A 13,205-nucleotide genomic window follows, 5' to 3' on the forward strand; every position below is an offset into this window, starting at 1 on the left:
AAGATTCGCACCTCAGCTCTGCCAGCTCTGGGTAGAAGGTGCCTTTTAATCTCTGATACAAAAATTGCTTTAAAAAGACCTGACCTTAACACTACTATGCAAGTTTTGTGGATTTGGAGACCTCTCTGGTGGAAATGTGTTAATTGCAAATAATGTGCAATGTACAAAACATCAGTTGTGGTGAAGGTTGGTGTCTTCTAAGGACGTGAATGATGCCGATTTTACATTTGAGACCTAAACATTGCAGTGGACCATCTTTTTAAGCCTGTGCATGTGATGTTGTGACATGTGACATCGTCTAAAAGCCTCCTACAACATCAATTTTCAATAAATATTTTCAGCTAATGTAGCATAGTGAAGCTTTAAAAGAACATTTACACCAAAAATGACAATGTATCTCATAAAGAATAATGTGAGGACCATTAATATTGACAAGGTTAACATTACTCTGTGAAGAATATCGCTGTTGTCAGAAGAAAACCTTGTATCTCCAAAATGGTAACTTTACAGGAGAAGGAAAAAACCTACTTTACTTTTAATGTAAGTGAATGGAACCAGAGTTTTTTCCGAGTCATTTTGGGGCATTTCTTTTGGTGCCTTCATTATGAAATTTATAAACAATGTAAAGGACACCAGGTATTTTCAAATTATGTCAAAAACTGAAAGTTGACAAAAATGGAGAAACAAAGTTTTCTTCTGACAACAGCAATATAAAGTATTTGACAAGTCTGTGTCAAACGGCAACTTCAACTCTTTTGCTGCTGCTAATTTATACCAACAACTGTTATAATTTCAGTCAATTCACATTTAAAGAATGAATTAATTTCAACTCTGAACCCCATGTGTACTGGAATGGTGAATTACTCTGGCCTCACTTGGACAAAAAAGATGACCTCACTATGTTCTGGAATTGAAGTAGATAAGGAAGTGGAAGCTTTTCTTCATTTGTTCTGGTCTGTTTTCCATGTCCACTGGGATATTAGCTTGTTTTGTCTGGATAAACCAACCTCTGTGTGCAGCTGACTCAAAGTGTTGCGTGCTGTCCTTTGCAGTCGTCATGTAGAAGACAAAAGGCCACGTCTCCTCGTCATCCTTACAGATTTTCTTCAGTTGTGATTTGTCACCACAGCACTGAAATATCCAATACAGTAAGTTTAGTTAGACCACATATCAAAAAAGACAAACAGCTCTCCCATACTGAGGGCTGTAAAGACTAAATGACAAAAAGTATACAAGGAATTCAACTGTGAGAACAAGTGAATGAGGAAAAGATGAAGAAGAGTTCCATGGATGTTCAATCATTCTCAATTTTTTAATCCCACTCCAGAAGCACCTGTGATTTTTTATGTTTATTTTCCTACCAGTAGCACTTTCTTTTGTTTGTGCCTTTTTGAATCTGCTCAAATGCACCTGGTTCAACTCATCATTTTGTTGTTAGATTTAGAAGGTGCTTTTGAGTAGGGAAATCGTCAAACTGTGTTGGACTCCTGGCCCCCTGAACCAGACTTTTCATTTAATAAAAGTATAATATTATTGGTTCATGTTATTTTTATCATGTGTTTTATCCTTGAGAATCACCACACACACAGCCACAGCACGCAGCACTTCAACAGCTAAAAACAGACTAAGGGTCATTTATAAGGTTCTACTCAGGATAAAGCCTGTCAGTGATCAAGACAGCAGCGTTGACTTTTTCAAGTGGTCTGAGATCTCAAAGGACCAGAAAGTCCACTTTATAGTTCGCTTATGTTGTGAACACAAAAAGAACTGAGGTCATTTGCAGTTGGTTCCCTTTCAGGTTCACTTTATCAGAACTCAATTTGGTTAATTTAAAAAGAACTATATGTGAAGACACCTTAAGACTGTATTATTAGCCACCACCAATGATTTTGGTCCTTATATGGACTTTGAACCTCCCTGGTCTGTACTGATGATTAGATGGTGGCCTAAACTGGTGAATTTAATGTTAATGTCATGAAGAATAAACTTCAAGATAAGTTGTAATAATAAGTTACTGCTATGCATGTATTTAAAGACATACAAATAAACAAATTACAACTTACCTCAATTTTCAAAACTACTTTACCATCCTCACATGTGCAATTCAGGAAGTTATTGGAGTCAGTGAAGTTTAGTACAACAGGGACACCTCTACCAAGATCTGGTAGTATATTTGAGATGTAGTAGTAGATAGTGATTTCCGCTGAAAAACAAACAAAATGCTAATGTGTCATAATGCCTTACATTATGCCCATAAAAAACACTTGTAAATGATATAATATGAATCTTTGCTGACCTGACAAGGAAGTGTGATCAGGGTTGGATCTTACAAGGCTGATCCAATGTTTTTGTTCGCCAAATTTCTTGATGTATTGCCTGGCAACTGAAGAAAAAGAAGTTCAATAGTCTCTACCACAAACATCACTAGCTATTAAAACACTGTATGTCTAGCACACAAATGTAAGCATGATAAATTTCAATTAAAGTAGCTTATACCATTTCAATGTTTAAGGATTAAAAAAATATATTTTTTGTTTTCCTTAATTTTCAAACAGCTCATTGCTAAAGTTACTCCATAGCTAACTGATTTCCATATGTTTGTTGCCAGAATTAATATTAACCTAAAACATGTACTTGTACAACATTTAAAGAGTTAAAAAAATAAAAGGAAAGAAAAATAAAAAGACAGAACGGGGATGGGATAAAGCATATTAGATGCTTGATGGCCACCCCCTCCAAATGTTACAGCCTAGTTAAAACTATTTTAAAGGAAAATTTAATCCCCAGATGACATGAACCATGATATTAAACGTTTTTTGGACCTTGGCTTTGCAAATGGGAAGAAAACACACACTATTGTCAAATATACGTCTCTGTAATTAAACTATTTTAATTTAACTTACCAACAAGTGTTTTGGTGTTGTGTATTTTAATGAACTATTTTAAGTATTTTAAGTAAAGAGCTTATGCACTTTTAGAACACAACTGTGAGGATTTACTTCCATTCAGCCCTCATGAGCATTATTGAGGTTGGGCACTGTGTCAGGTTATGAGATCTGTTCCAACTATCACAAAATTGCTAGATGGAGTTAAGGGCTGGGGCTGGCTATTTAAGTTCTTATACATATTCCAACATATTTCTAAGTACTCCAGAAGTCAGGCTTTGATGAGCTTCACACCATTCTAACTGACAAATGGCATTGGGCATGGCAGTGCTGCAGGATTTTTCTGGCCAATATTATGATTGCAATATAAATTGTTACTATCTTCTATTAATTGAGGTCCAGGCCTATTTTTGGCTATTTTTTCTGGCTTCAGGCTTGAACACAGTGTGCCACACTGGCAGTTAATTATGGTTGTGTTGTCATGTGCGTATCATGTTTAGTTGTCTTTGTGTTGCAATAAACATACTGTGTAATATTTAGAGATGTTTAATTGGTTGATTTTCGGGCCTTAACTGTCCAACTGAACCTTTGACCATCAGGTTGCTGATGATCGTCTTGACTGGGTAATCAGTTATTCACCTTTGCCTTTAGTAGTCTAAGACTTTGGTTATGAAGTCCTGTATGACCTCCAGATCCTCATATTGACAGAGCCATCTGGCATAGCGGAGCCCAAACTTGATTGCTGAGTAGGTGATTCTGCCCATGTCTTGGGCAGACAGTTTAAGCTTTGCTGAATCACAAAAGGTGATCAGACCTGTAGATTTAGCCCATAGGGATCTATGTTCTTGATCCAATTAGTTTTTTTCTTGCAGCATGCGAGTGACATTCCATTGACTCCTTCTGTTATCCCATTCAAACCAGCGTTATTTCTTCTCTGTCAGCCTTCCTTGCATTTTGATGTCCTTGCATATCGCTGTCAACATTTTCACATCTGCACAAAGACTTTGCAGAGATCCATTGCAGTTACAGTGTCACTGTGTGAAGTGGATGCTTGTGAAAGTTCTTTCAAAGTTTCATCATGGCAGTCCTTTTTTTATTGGCTTACACTTCAATCTTCCCAAAAACTCCTGGCTTTACACATTTCGTACTTCCTGAAATGACTCTTAGATGTCTTCATGTTTGGTGATTAGTTAAAATGACTGAAAATGATCGTATATTAGCAATGAGTGTGCCTAAAACAGCCAAACTGCTTTAGCCATACGGTGGAAATTGTACTTATATACAGCCATATGACCTTCAAGCTAATTAAATTGATATGATATGATATTTATTCAACAATTGAATGATATATATTCAACAAATTGCTCTCTTAACCAGGCTGTCCCAGTCACCTGATCTAAATTCAGTCATGAAGTGGACAGTACTCAAGCAAAGACAGAGAACTCAGAAGATGTGGAGATCTTCCTCAAGAAGAAATGGTCTCAGACCTACATGCGTTTCATTCTGCCAGTATAATACAGTATTATAATACCTTAAGAATTTTTCATGATACATGATGTGACAACATCTATTTTTTTCTGCTGAGTTGGAGCAGATAGTTAACAAACGCTTAAAAGAACTAATGATGCCACTTTTAAAAAAAACTATGAATGACAATATTTTTTCTGATTTGGCTGAAACGCTACACACACTGCACTGCACTAAATCCAGTTAAACAAGACTAATTATGCTCTCATTATGATGAAATATGCAGCTATTTTGTGTTTCAGATGGTAACATATTCTGCATTTTGTTGTGATTTATTACAATATCGTTAAATATTGTTATATTTCACAGCCCAAGAAGAGACATTATTTTGGTCAAGAGCATCCAGAAAGTACTAAATTTAGAGATTTGAGCACATACTGACAAAATCATTTAAGGGAAACAAATTAGTTAAATAAAAATAACTGTTATTTCCACCTTCATGCAAAAAACTGTTACAGGCTACATGTGCACCGGTTTCACTCACCATGGTGAAGGTGCTAAGAGAAGTTGACTAGGTGTCCCTTTAGGTGATGTTTTAACTCTTACCTGATGTAACTTCGCACATCTGAGCTGCCACAACAACTTCACTGAGGTTGCACTCATGAGAGCCGCAGTTGTTGCAGGGGTTTTCAGGATCACAGCCTCTTCCACTCAAAACTGCTACACTGGTTTCATTCATGGACACAAGGAGCATTTCCTGGTCATTTTCAGTGTAGTCGCTCTCCCATTCACACACAGCTGGGTCCACTCCATTTTCTTCTCCCTCCAGACTCTCCTCTCTAACCATAGCCATTCTGAAGTGCAAGGTGATCTTCTCCTTGCGGTAAGGTCGCATGGCGTCAGACTCCAGACATTCATTTATGTCTGTGTTGATGCTGGCTTCATGTATAGTCTGTGAACAGAAGAACAAAAACTTTGTAAGTTTTGATATCGCTGACCACAGTCTGAGTCTCAAAAGTGGCTTCTCTTTAAATGTCCGGTTGGGTTATGAAAAAAGGTTGTGCAAATACACACTTCAGCCCCTTTTGTACTAACTCAGTTGTGACATATGTTTCACTTCTCTGTCGTTCAGTACTTTTTTAACAGAACTGAAGTGTGTTTGCACCTGTGTATGTGTGTACGTGTGTCTGTGGTTTACGTAAACTGTTGCCTGCGGTGAGAAATATCAAAACTGTACATGAAAAATAAAAGAATAGATCCAATCACTAACAGTTGTGAATGGCATCACTTTCAATAGCATCAGCAACACAATGAAACATGCCAGCTGTCCAGTGACTGTGCAGTTTCCTAATAAGAGATTTTAAAATCCACGTTTGAACCCGACAAGAGCCTGACTGCATTTCTCAAACATGTGTTGGACTCAGGTTCACATTTCTCGTTCTCATAACCTGCCTCCCACTTTGCCCCTGTTCTACAGTGGAGCTTCAACGGGTGCCGTACATCCATGATCAGCTATACAGACAAGCCCAGAGAATATATTCATATGATATCTAATAAAGTAACACACAGACTTATCTTCACAACCTCCAAACTGTGTAAATTCACTGAAATATTGTATATAGAACATTTCTGCCATTACAATCATTAGCGACATCAACACTTTATTATTTATTTGATTTTCGTTCGAGGTGTATGGCTGCGTCTCAAACCACATATACAGACAGAATTAACTACGGAGCTCCGCGATGCCCATATATGGATGCCCATTCCTGCCAAGTGTAGGACAAAAACTATGTGTTTTGCTCTATTTCAACAGCAATATGTCAAGAGCTCGATTTATGATGACTTATGTCTTAATAATGACTTACTATGTCAAAATAACGACTGGAGCACATTAATTCAGGATTGTACTGTTTAGTGTAACCAAAAGGAAATTTATATTAATTTATATTCTTATGTATATTTACATTTTTCTGTTATTTGTTTGAAATATAAGTGGTGAGATGTTCATGTGAATAAATTCAGGTTTAGAATCAAACAGACTAACTTGCTATTTTAGCCCTGCACTTCACTAGAACAGCACATTATGAATAGCTATTCCAATTTAAAAACATTTGGGTTTTCGAAAGCATTGCTTGATGAATAAATTTGCTGGAGCAGAATTTAAATGTCATTTTGGATAGCTGATTTAAAAAAAAAAAAAAAAACATCATTCTGTATACCTGATCTAGTGCTGGCTGTTATTGTTGTTACATCGTAATTTAACCAGTGCTATGACCAGAAATATCAGGTTTTATTTGGTGCTTGGGGCACGATGTGGGGAGAATTATTCAGTGTCATACTCAAAACTTAATGATGCAGATTGTGTCTGTTTTGGACAAAAAACTTGATGCTACAGATCAGACTCAAACAGAAAGTTATGAAGCTGTTTTCAGGTTCAGTCCTGATTACTACTCTGACCTCGTTTCTTGTGTTTCTTTGTGCAACCGAAACTACTAACCAAGATGGGAGCTCCTGAACTTAACATGCTGGCGAACTTCTCCGGGGGCAAATCCTTAGTTTTCACACCATTTATCATCAGGATTTTGTCTCCCTTCCTGCAGAATGAAAAAGGTAGACAAACCATGAAGTTATTTCACCAGCTGCATTATACATGAAATCCCATAGACAGTAAAACTGGTTCTACAGAGTGTAAACTGTGAATATTGTACACCACCGGTCAACATTTGGGGACAGAGATTTTCATTTTAAGTTTATATTAACATAGTAACTCTATCGAAGTTTTACAATGTACAGAACAGGGGTAATGTACATACATCAGCCCTAAAGCCCCAGTAATGAAAACAAGGTTAAATTATGAAAAAATTATAATGAGAAAAATGAAGTAGGAGGTTTTTTGGTATGTAAAACCACACAAACCTGATAAGTGCAGAAAAAGTGGGATATGAGCTCTGTAACTCTTCTGCCAAAGAGTTACAGGACATGCCTGTGCATGAGTTAGAGTGCAAACTATGCACTCTATGCCTAACTATTGTTTTGCTTGCTCTAAAACTGCAGCCTATGTGAAAAATCACACTATTTGAAACTGTGATTTTGTTATAAAAAAACAAATAACTGTTCAGCCTTAACTAACTCACATACTGAACAAAAGTAAATAAACTACTGGACAGTAATTCACTCAAATCAATGAAAAATGGCCTGGGCCAGCAAGCCAGTCCAAGCTTCTAGTCCACATCTCTGAAACTTAAAAATAACTCAACGAGTTTACATTGTTTTCCAATTAATTACTATGTAATATCTTAGGATTAATTTAAAGGGATACAGAAATTGTGTTGAATTGAGCAGGATTGTTTACGACCCAATTAATATACACAAACGACTGACTTTGTTTCAAAGTTAACTGGCACCGAATGAGTGCCAATATCAAGATTGATGTCTAAGATGTCTCAACAGTTTAAGTGTATAAAAATAAAAGGACATAATTGCAATGCAAAGACGTTATTTGAGCACATACAACATTTATGTATCACTGATTGATGCAGCTACTCTGAATGGAAGTGCATAGTTGGTGAAATGTGCAGTCGATCTTACCTGACAAATTTACGTCGTATATCTGTCAAAACATTCTTTACTTCATAGTGATGTTTCCCATCAACCACTGTGTGAAGCAGGGAAACCCCCCCACAAAGACGATTGGCCTAGAAAACAACACAAGCACAATTCAAACACAACTCAAACGCAATGTTTGAAACAGAAGTTAAATCATTATGAAACGGAATCAATTTTATATTATGTCCAATTGTTTTAGAAAAAGACAGACAGACAGAAAGGTTGAGTCTTTATAATGATAAATAATGATTGTTCTGTACCTGTTCCATCTTCACGCCTTGGCAGATGCTAACGACTCTGGCAGGAGCACAAGACCTCACTCATATATATACAGCAAGAAAGTGGGCGGGTCCACGACTAAATATATTCAGAGTTGACCTCATCGGATTGTGAGGCATTCTCGAGGAAAGAGGAAGCAGTGCACAGTCACAGGAGAGGAACAAGTAATGATGCCACCAGCAATGGAAACAATGTACCTCTCTTTTGAAAAAGGAAGGTACGCTCTGGGTGAAAGTATATACGAAACACAGTGAATGGAGTGGGATATAAAAATGAGGATATAACACATCTGTAGTCTACTACATATGATTTCCTTATTCTTTTTTTTCACTCTTTCCTGTAATTATTACAACACCTGCAACAGGGCCACTGTGCTTTTATGAGCACAATGAGGGAAACAGTACATAACCTAATTAGGTTTACCTGAATTCTAGTGAGGAGTGGGGTGAAAACAACCCACAGAGAAAGGCAACGGAAATGTCACAGAAACAAAAACCACAAGCTCATGAGAAATTGCTCACACTTTCAGGTGAAATTCTAAGCATGAGCTTTAGAAATGAACTGTATCTGCTTCTAGATCTTTCTTTTTTCTGATCCTTTGTGGATGTTGATTTTCTACTGTGAGACAATTTTGTAATTTCTCGTATTTTAATGTACTAATTTCCGGGAATTTCCTCGGTTGTGGGATCAAAAAAAAAAAAAAAAAGAAAAAAAAAAGTATCACTTAAAAAAAAAAAAAAAGTATCACTTACTAAAGCACATCAAGAGTCTATTCAGGCTTTACCGTGTACATGAACAGTTTTAACTGAATTGTAGTAATGACAAAGCAGAGACATCATGCAGGTTCCCCCATTCATATCAAGAGAACTAGGAGTTACTAATGTAGACAAGATACTTACAATCTGATCTATTCACTGGCATGATGGTTCCAAGAACAGGCATTTGGGGGGAGTTCATTGTAAATATATAAAGTGTATGTAGTGTGATGACTGCAGATTGAAGTGTATGTAGTGTGATTGATGTTACTTGTCCTCTTCAAGATCACTGAAAAGTAGATGAAAATTGGACCTCTCTTCTGGAAGCTGGAAACAGAGAATAAAGCACATGAGACTTGTTGGAAATGGTTCAACATAATTTTGATGAGACTTTGCATAAAAGCTTGTTCTGCTACGTTATCTGTCATCATTGTGAGCAAAGTCTTGCTAAACATTAGATGAGTTCAGCTACACAATCATTTTTTTTGTTCTGAGAGCTGCGCAGCAAAGTCTTTTATGCTAATGGAAAAAAAATAACCTCTTTAAGGACTGAACAGAACTATAAAAACACTTCCCATAATTATGTATTTTATAACCTGAAATCTAACTGTCAGGAAAGAATTCCACCATTCGACCAAGATCTCAATATGACCATGATGTTAACAATGTTTACTTCTAATCTAACCGTAACCACACTAGTTCTCGTAATTACAGAAACACACACACACAGACACACAAACATACAACCACAGACCCCAGTGCAAGTAAAGTCAGCCAAAGTGAAAAAAAGGAAATGGGAGAGGAAGCAGAACATTGTCAGAGGAACACACATCATGATTTGGGCTTCCTCTATGTATTCAGCAAAGCAGTTGTTATCTTTGAGGTGTGTTTGGGGTCATTATCATGTTGGGAAACTGCAGCGTTTCTGAAAGGAGGGGATCATGCTCTGCCTCAGAATGTCACAGTACATGTTGGAATTCGTGTTTCCCTCGAATCCCCTGTGAACCACAGCTCCCCAATGCCGGCGGCACTCATGCAGCTCCTGACCATGATGCTACCACCACCATGCTTGACTGTAGGCAAGAGACAGATGTCTTGGTACTCCTCACCAGGGCGCCGCCACATACACACAGTTTTGAAATGTGATGAAAAAGAATGAGCCCTGTACTGGATGGATTTTGTGTGTAGTATTTAAATCAGCTGTGGATCAAATATTAAGTGTGCAAGTGTTCTTCCAACTACAACACAAACGTGATTACAGCAGACTTTCTAAAGTGATGCAATTTTTCACAGAGAACCAGTCATTCAAATGTGAGCGTGTATACACGGTATCATTTTATGATTACGTACATGAGCAAAGACACAAGAGCGTGTGCTTGGGGATGTCCACGTGTGTGTATGTCATTTGATGTTTAAGGAAGTCTGGAAGAACCCACACCTGCTGAACTGTGTTGATGGTTGATGGAGTCAAATAATTTCACAGAGAACCAGTCATTCAAATGTGGGCGTGTATGCATGATATCGTTTTATGATTATGTACATGAGCAAAGATACAAGAGCTTGTGCTTGGGGATGTCCATGTGTGTGTATGTCATTTGATGTTTAAGGAAGTCTGGAAGAACCCACACCTGCTGCACTGTGTTGATGGATGATGGAGTCAAATAATTTCACAGAGAACCAGTCATGTAGATGTGGGCGTGTATGCATGATATCGTTTTATGATTACGTACATGAGCAAAAATACAACAGAGTGTGCTTGGGGATGTCCATGTGTATGTGTGTCATTTGATGTTTAAATAGGACAGGAAAGAACCCACACCTGCTACAATATGTTGATGATTGATAGAGTCAAACAGACGGTTCTTGGCGAGGTAATATATACCCCAGTCACATTTACCATGGAAAAAGCACCATGGTTAAACATTACAGCTTGGAAGTGTCATTTCCTCTACAAATGAGTGGGTGGAGAATTTCAGACACCTAATTTGAACAAAGCAATATTAAACTTAAATTTGATTGCATGATGGCAACATAAGCGCAAAGGTGCTGGAGCCTATCCCAGCGGTCATCGGGTGGAGCAAATTCTGTCTTTTCCTTTCAATATTAATTGTCATATTTTTCATACTCTGTTATATGATTTTAGAATTTTATGATTGTGTTCTCTTATTTACATATAAAAATTACAAATGTATGACAGTGTTTCACATTTAGGAAAGATTGTCACAAATAGGTTAATTTATGGTTATTTTTAAGTTCATGAATAACAATACAATAAAAATTTACAACAAAATGTTGGGATAGTAGGTAAAATATAAATAAGAACAGAAAGCAATGCTTTATAAATCTACTTTACCTGTACTTAAACAAACACAGTACAAAGACAAGATATTTAGTGTTGTGTCTTATCAACCTTATTGATTCTTTGTAAAACATGCACTCATTCTGACAGTGTTGCGTGAAATACTTGTGAAAAAGATGGGACAGGGGCAATTTAACTAGCAATATTGTTGAACTGTTAAAAAAAGTCCTTTATGGTTTAAGACTCACCACTTTGCATCAGCAAAAAAATCCAGGAGTATAAAAATAATGATCCCAAGCCAGGGATTTCCAAGATTAAGATGAAGGTATTTCACCTTCTAAAGTGCATAATGAAAAGATTCAGGAAATCAGAATCAGAATACTTTATTGATCCCAGAGGGAAATTTCAGTTATTACAGTTACAACCATTTATGGATGTATAAAGGAAATTTATGGATGTATAAAAGAAAAGGACAAAAATAACAAATGAACGCAAATGACAGATAGCACTGTATTAAAACCAGTCTGTTTCTGCTATGGATATCATTACTGGGAATACTTAAAATAAAACATTGTCAATAAACACTGTTTGTTACTGTTTCCACAAAATACAAGTTATGACTGTATTATGCACAGTGGAACAGCATCCAGAAACTTCTCTGAAATTTCCTGATGTACAATAGAAATGTGTATTGTGTTGTGATGATTCAGCCTTTCAGATTATTTATGAAAATAATGGATGCATTTCTCTGGGCCACAGAAGAAAAGGTCAGGGTCAAGTTATGGGTGGTATTAGTGAGCAACCTGTGCATAGTGAAAAGTGAAAAGCACCATTAATGCTGAAAACATTTTGTAGCAACAAATTCTGCTTTTTAGGCACCGTCCATGCTTGTGTCAACAAGACAACCCCAAGTCACATTCTGCATATTACAGCAGCATGGCTGCATAATCAGAGAGGGTGGGTGCTACACCAGCCTAGCTGTAGTCGAGAACTGTCTCAAAATGAGACAATTTTTTTAATAAGCTTTAAATACAACAATAAAGGCCCTGTACAGTTGCACAGCTGAAGACTTCATAACAGAAGAATGGCAAAAAATCTGCTTTCAAAACTGGGTCAGTTTGTGTTTTAGGTCCCCAAATGTTTATGTATTGTTAAAAGTAAAGGTGATGTAACACAGTGGTAAACATGCTTCCATCCTAACTTTTTTGGAGCGTGATGCTGGTAGGGTCTCCCATGGCAAACTGGTCCTAGGTGACAGGTCAGACAAAGTGTAATCCATAATAACCCCTATGAAAAGACGAAAACAGGACTTATGTACCCTGCCCGGAACAGGGTTACCAGGGACCCACCCTGGAGCCAGGCCTGGGGGAGGGGCTCGCCAGCGAGCGTCTGTTGGCTGGGCATTTACTCATGGTGCCCGGCCGGGCCCAGCCCGAAGGAGTTACATGAGTCCCCCCTCCCATCGACCCACCACCAAAGGGAGGGGCAGTAGTAGGGGTTCGGTGCTTTGTGGATCGGGCAGTATCCGAAGGCGTGGGCCTTGGCGTTCTGATGCTCGGTTGCTGAAACTGCCTTTTGTGGCTTTTGGAACTTGGAACTTTACCTCACTGGCGGGGAAGGAGCCTGAGTTGGTGCGCGAGGTTGAGAGATACCAGCTAGATATAGTCAGGCTCACCTCAACACACAGCTTGGGCTCTGGGTCCAATCTCCTTGAGAAGGGCTGGACTTTATACTTTTCTGGAATTGCCCATGGTGAGAGGTGGCAGGCAGGTGTGGGCTTTCTCATAGCCCCTCGATTTGGTGCCTGTATGTTGGGGTTTTCTCCGGTGGACGAGAGAGTAGCTTCCCTATGCCTTCGGGTTGGGGAACGGGTCCTGACTGCTGTCTGTGCACCAAACAGCAGTTCAGAGT

The 13,205-nt window shown here is 37.9% G+C and overlaps 1 protein-coding gene across 1 annotated transcript; it reads right to left on the minus strand.

Annotated features, from left to right (window-relative positions):
* Positions 1-1,115: 1,115 nt before the first annotated feature.
* LOC108425742 lies at positions 1,116-8,248 on the minus strand. The gene is made up of 6 exons (XM_037534648.1): positions 8,222-8,248; positions 7,944-8,050; positions 6,853-6,949; positions 4,959-5,304; positions 2,297-2,383; positions 1,116-2,203 (listed from the first exon to the last, which is right to left on the minus strand). The coding sequence occupies exons 1-6, from the start codon at positions 8,228-8,230 to the stop codon at positions 1,989-1,991; spliced, it is 861 nt and encodes a 286-aa protein (XP_037390545.1). The 5' UTR covers positions 8,231-8,248; the 3' UTR covers positions 1,116-1,988.
* Between the last annotated feature and the right edge of the window lie 4,957 nt (positions 8,249-13,205).

Source organism: Pygocentrus nattereri, chromosome 25 (genome assembly GCF_015220715.1).
Source record: "Pygocentrus nattereri isolate fPygNat1 chromosome 25, fPygNat1.pri, whole genome shotgun sequence".
Classification (NCBI taxonomy): Eukaryota; Metazoa; Chordata; class Actinopteri; order Characiformes; family Serrasalmidae; genus Pygocentrus; species Pygocentrus nattereri.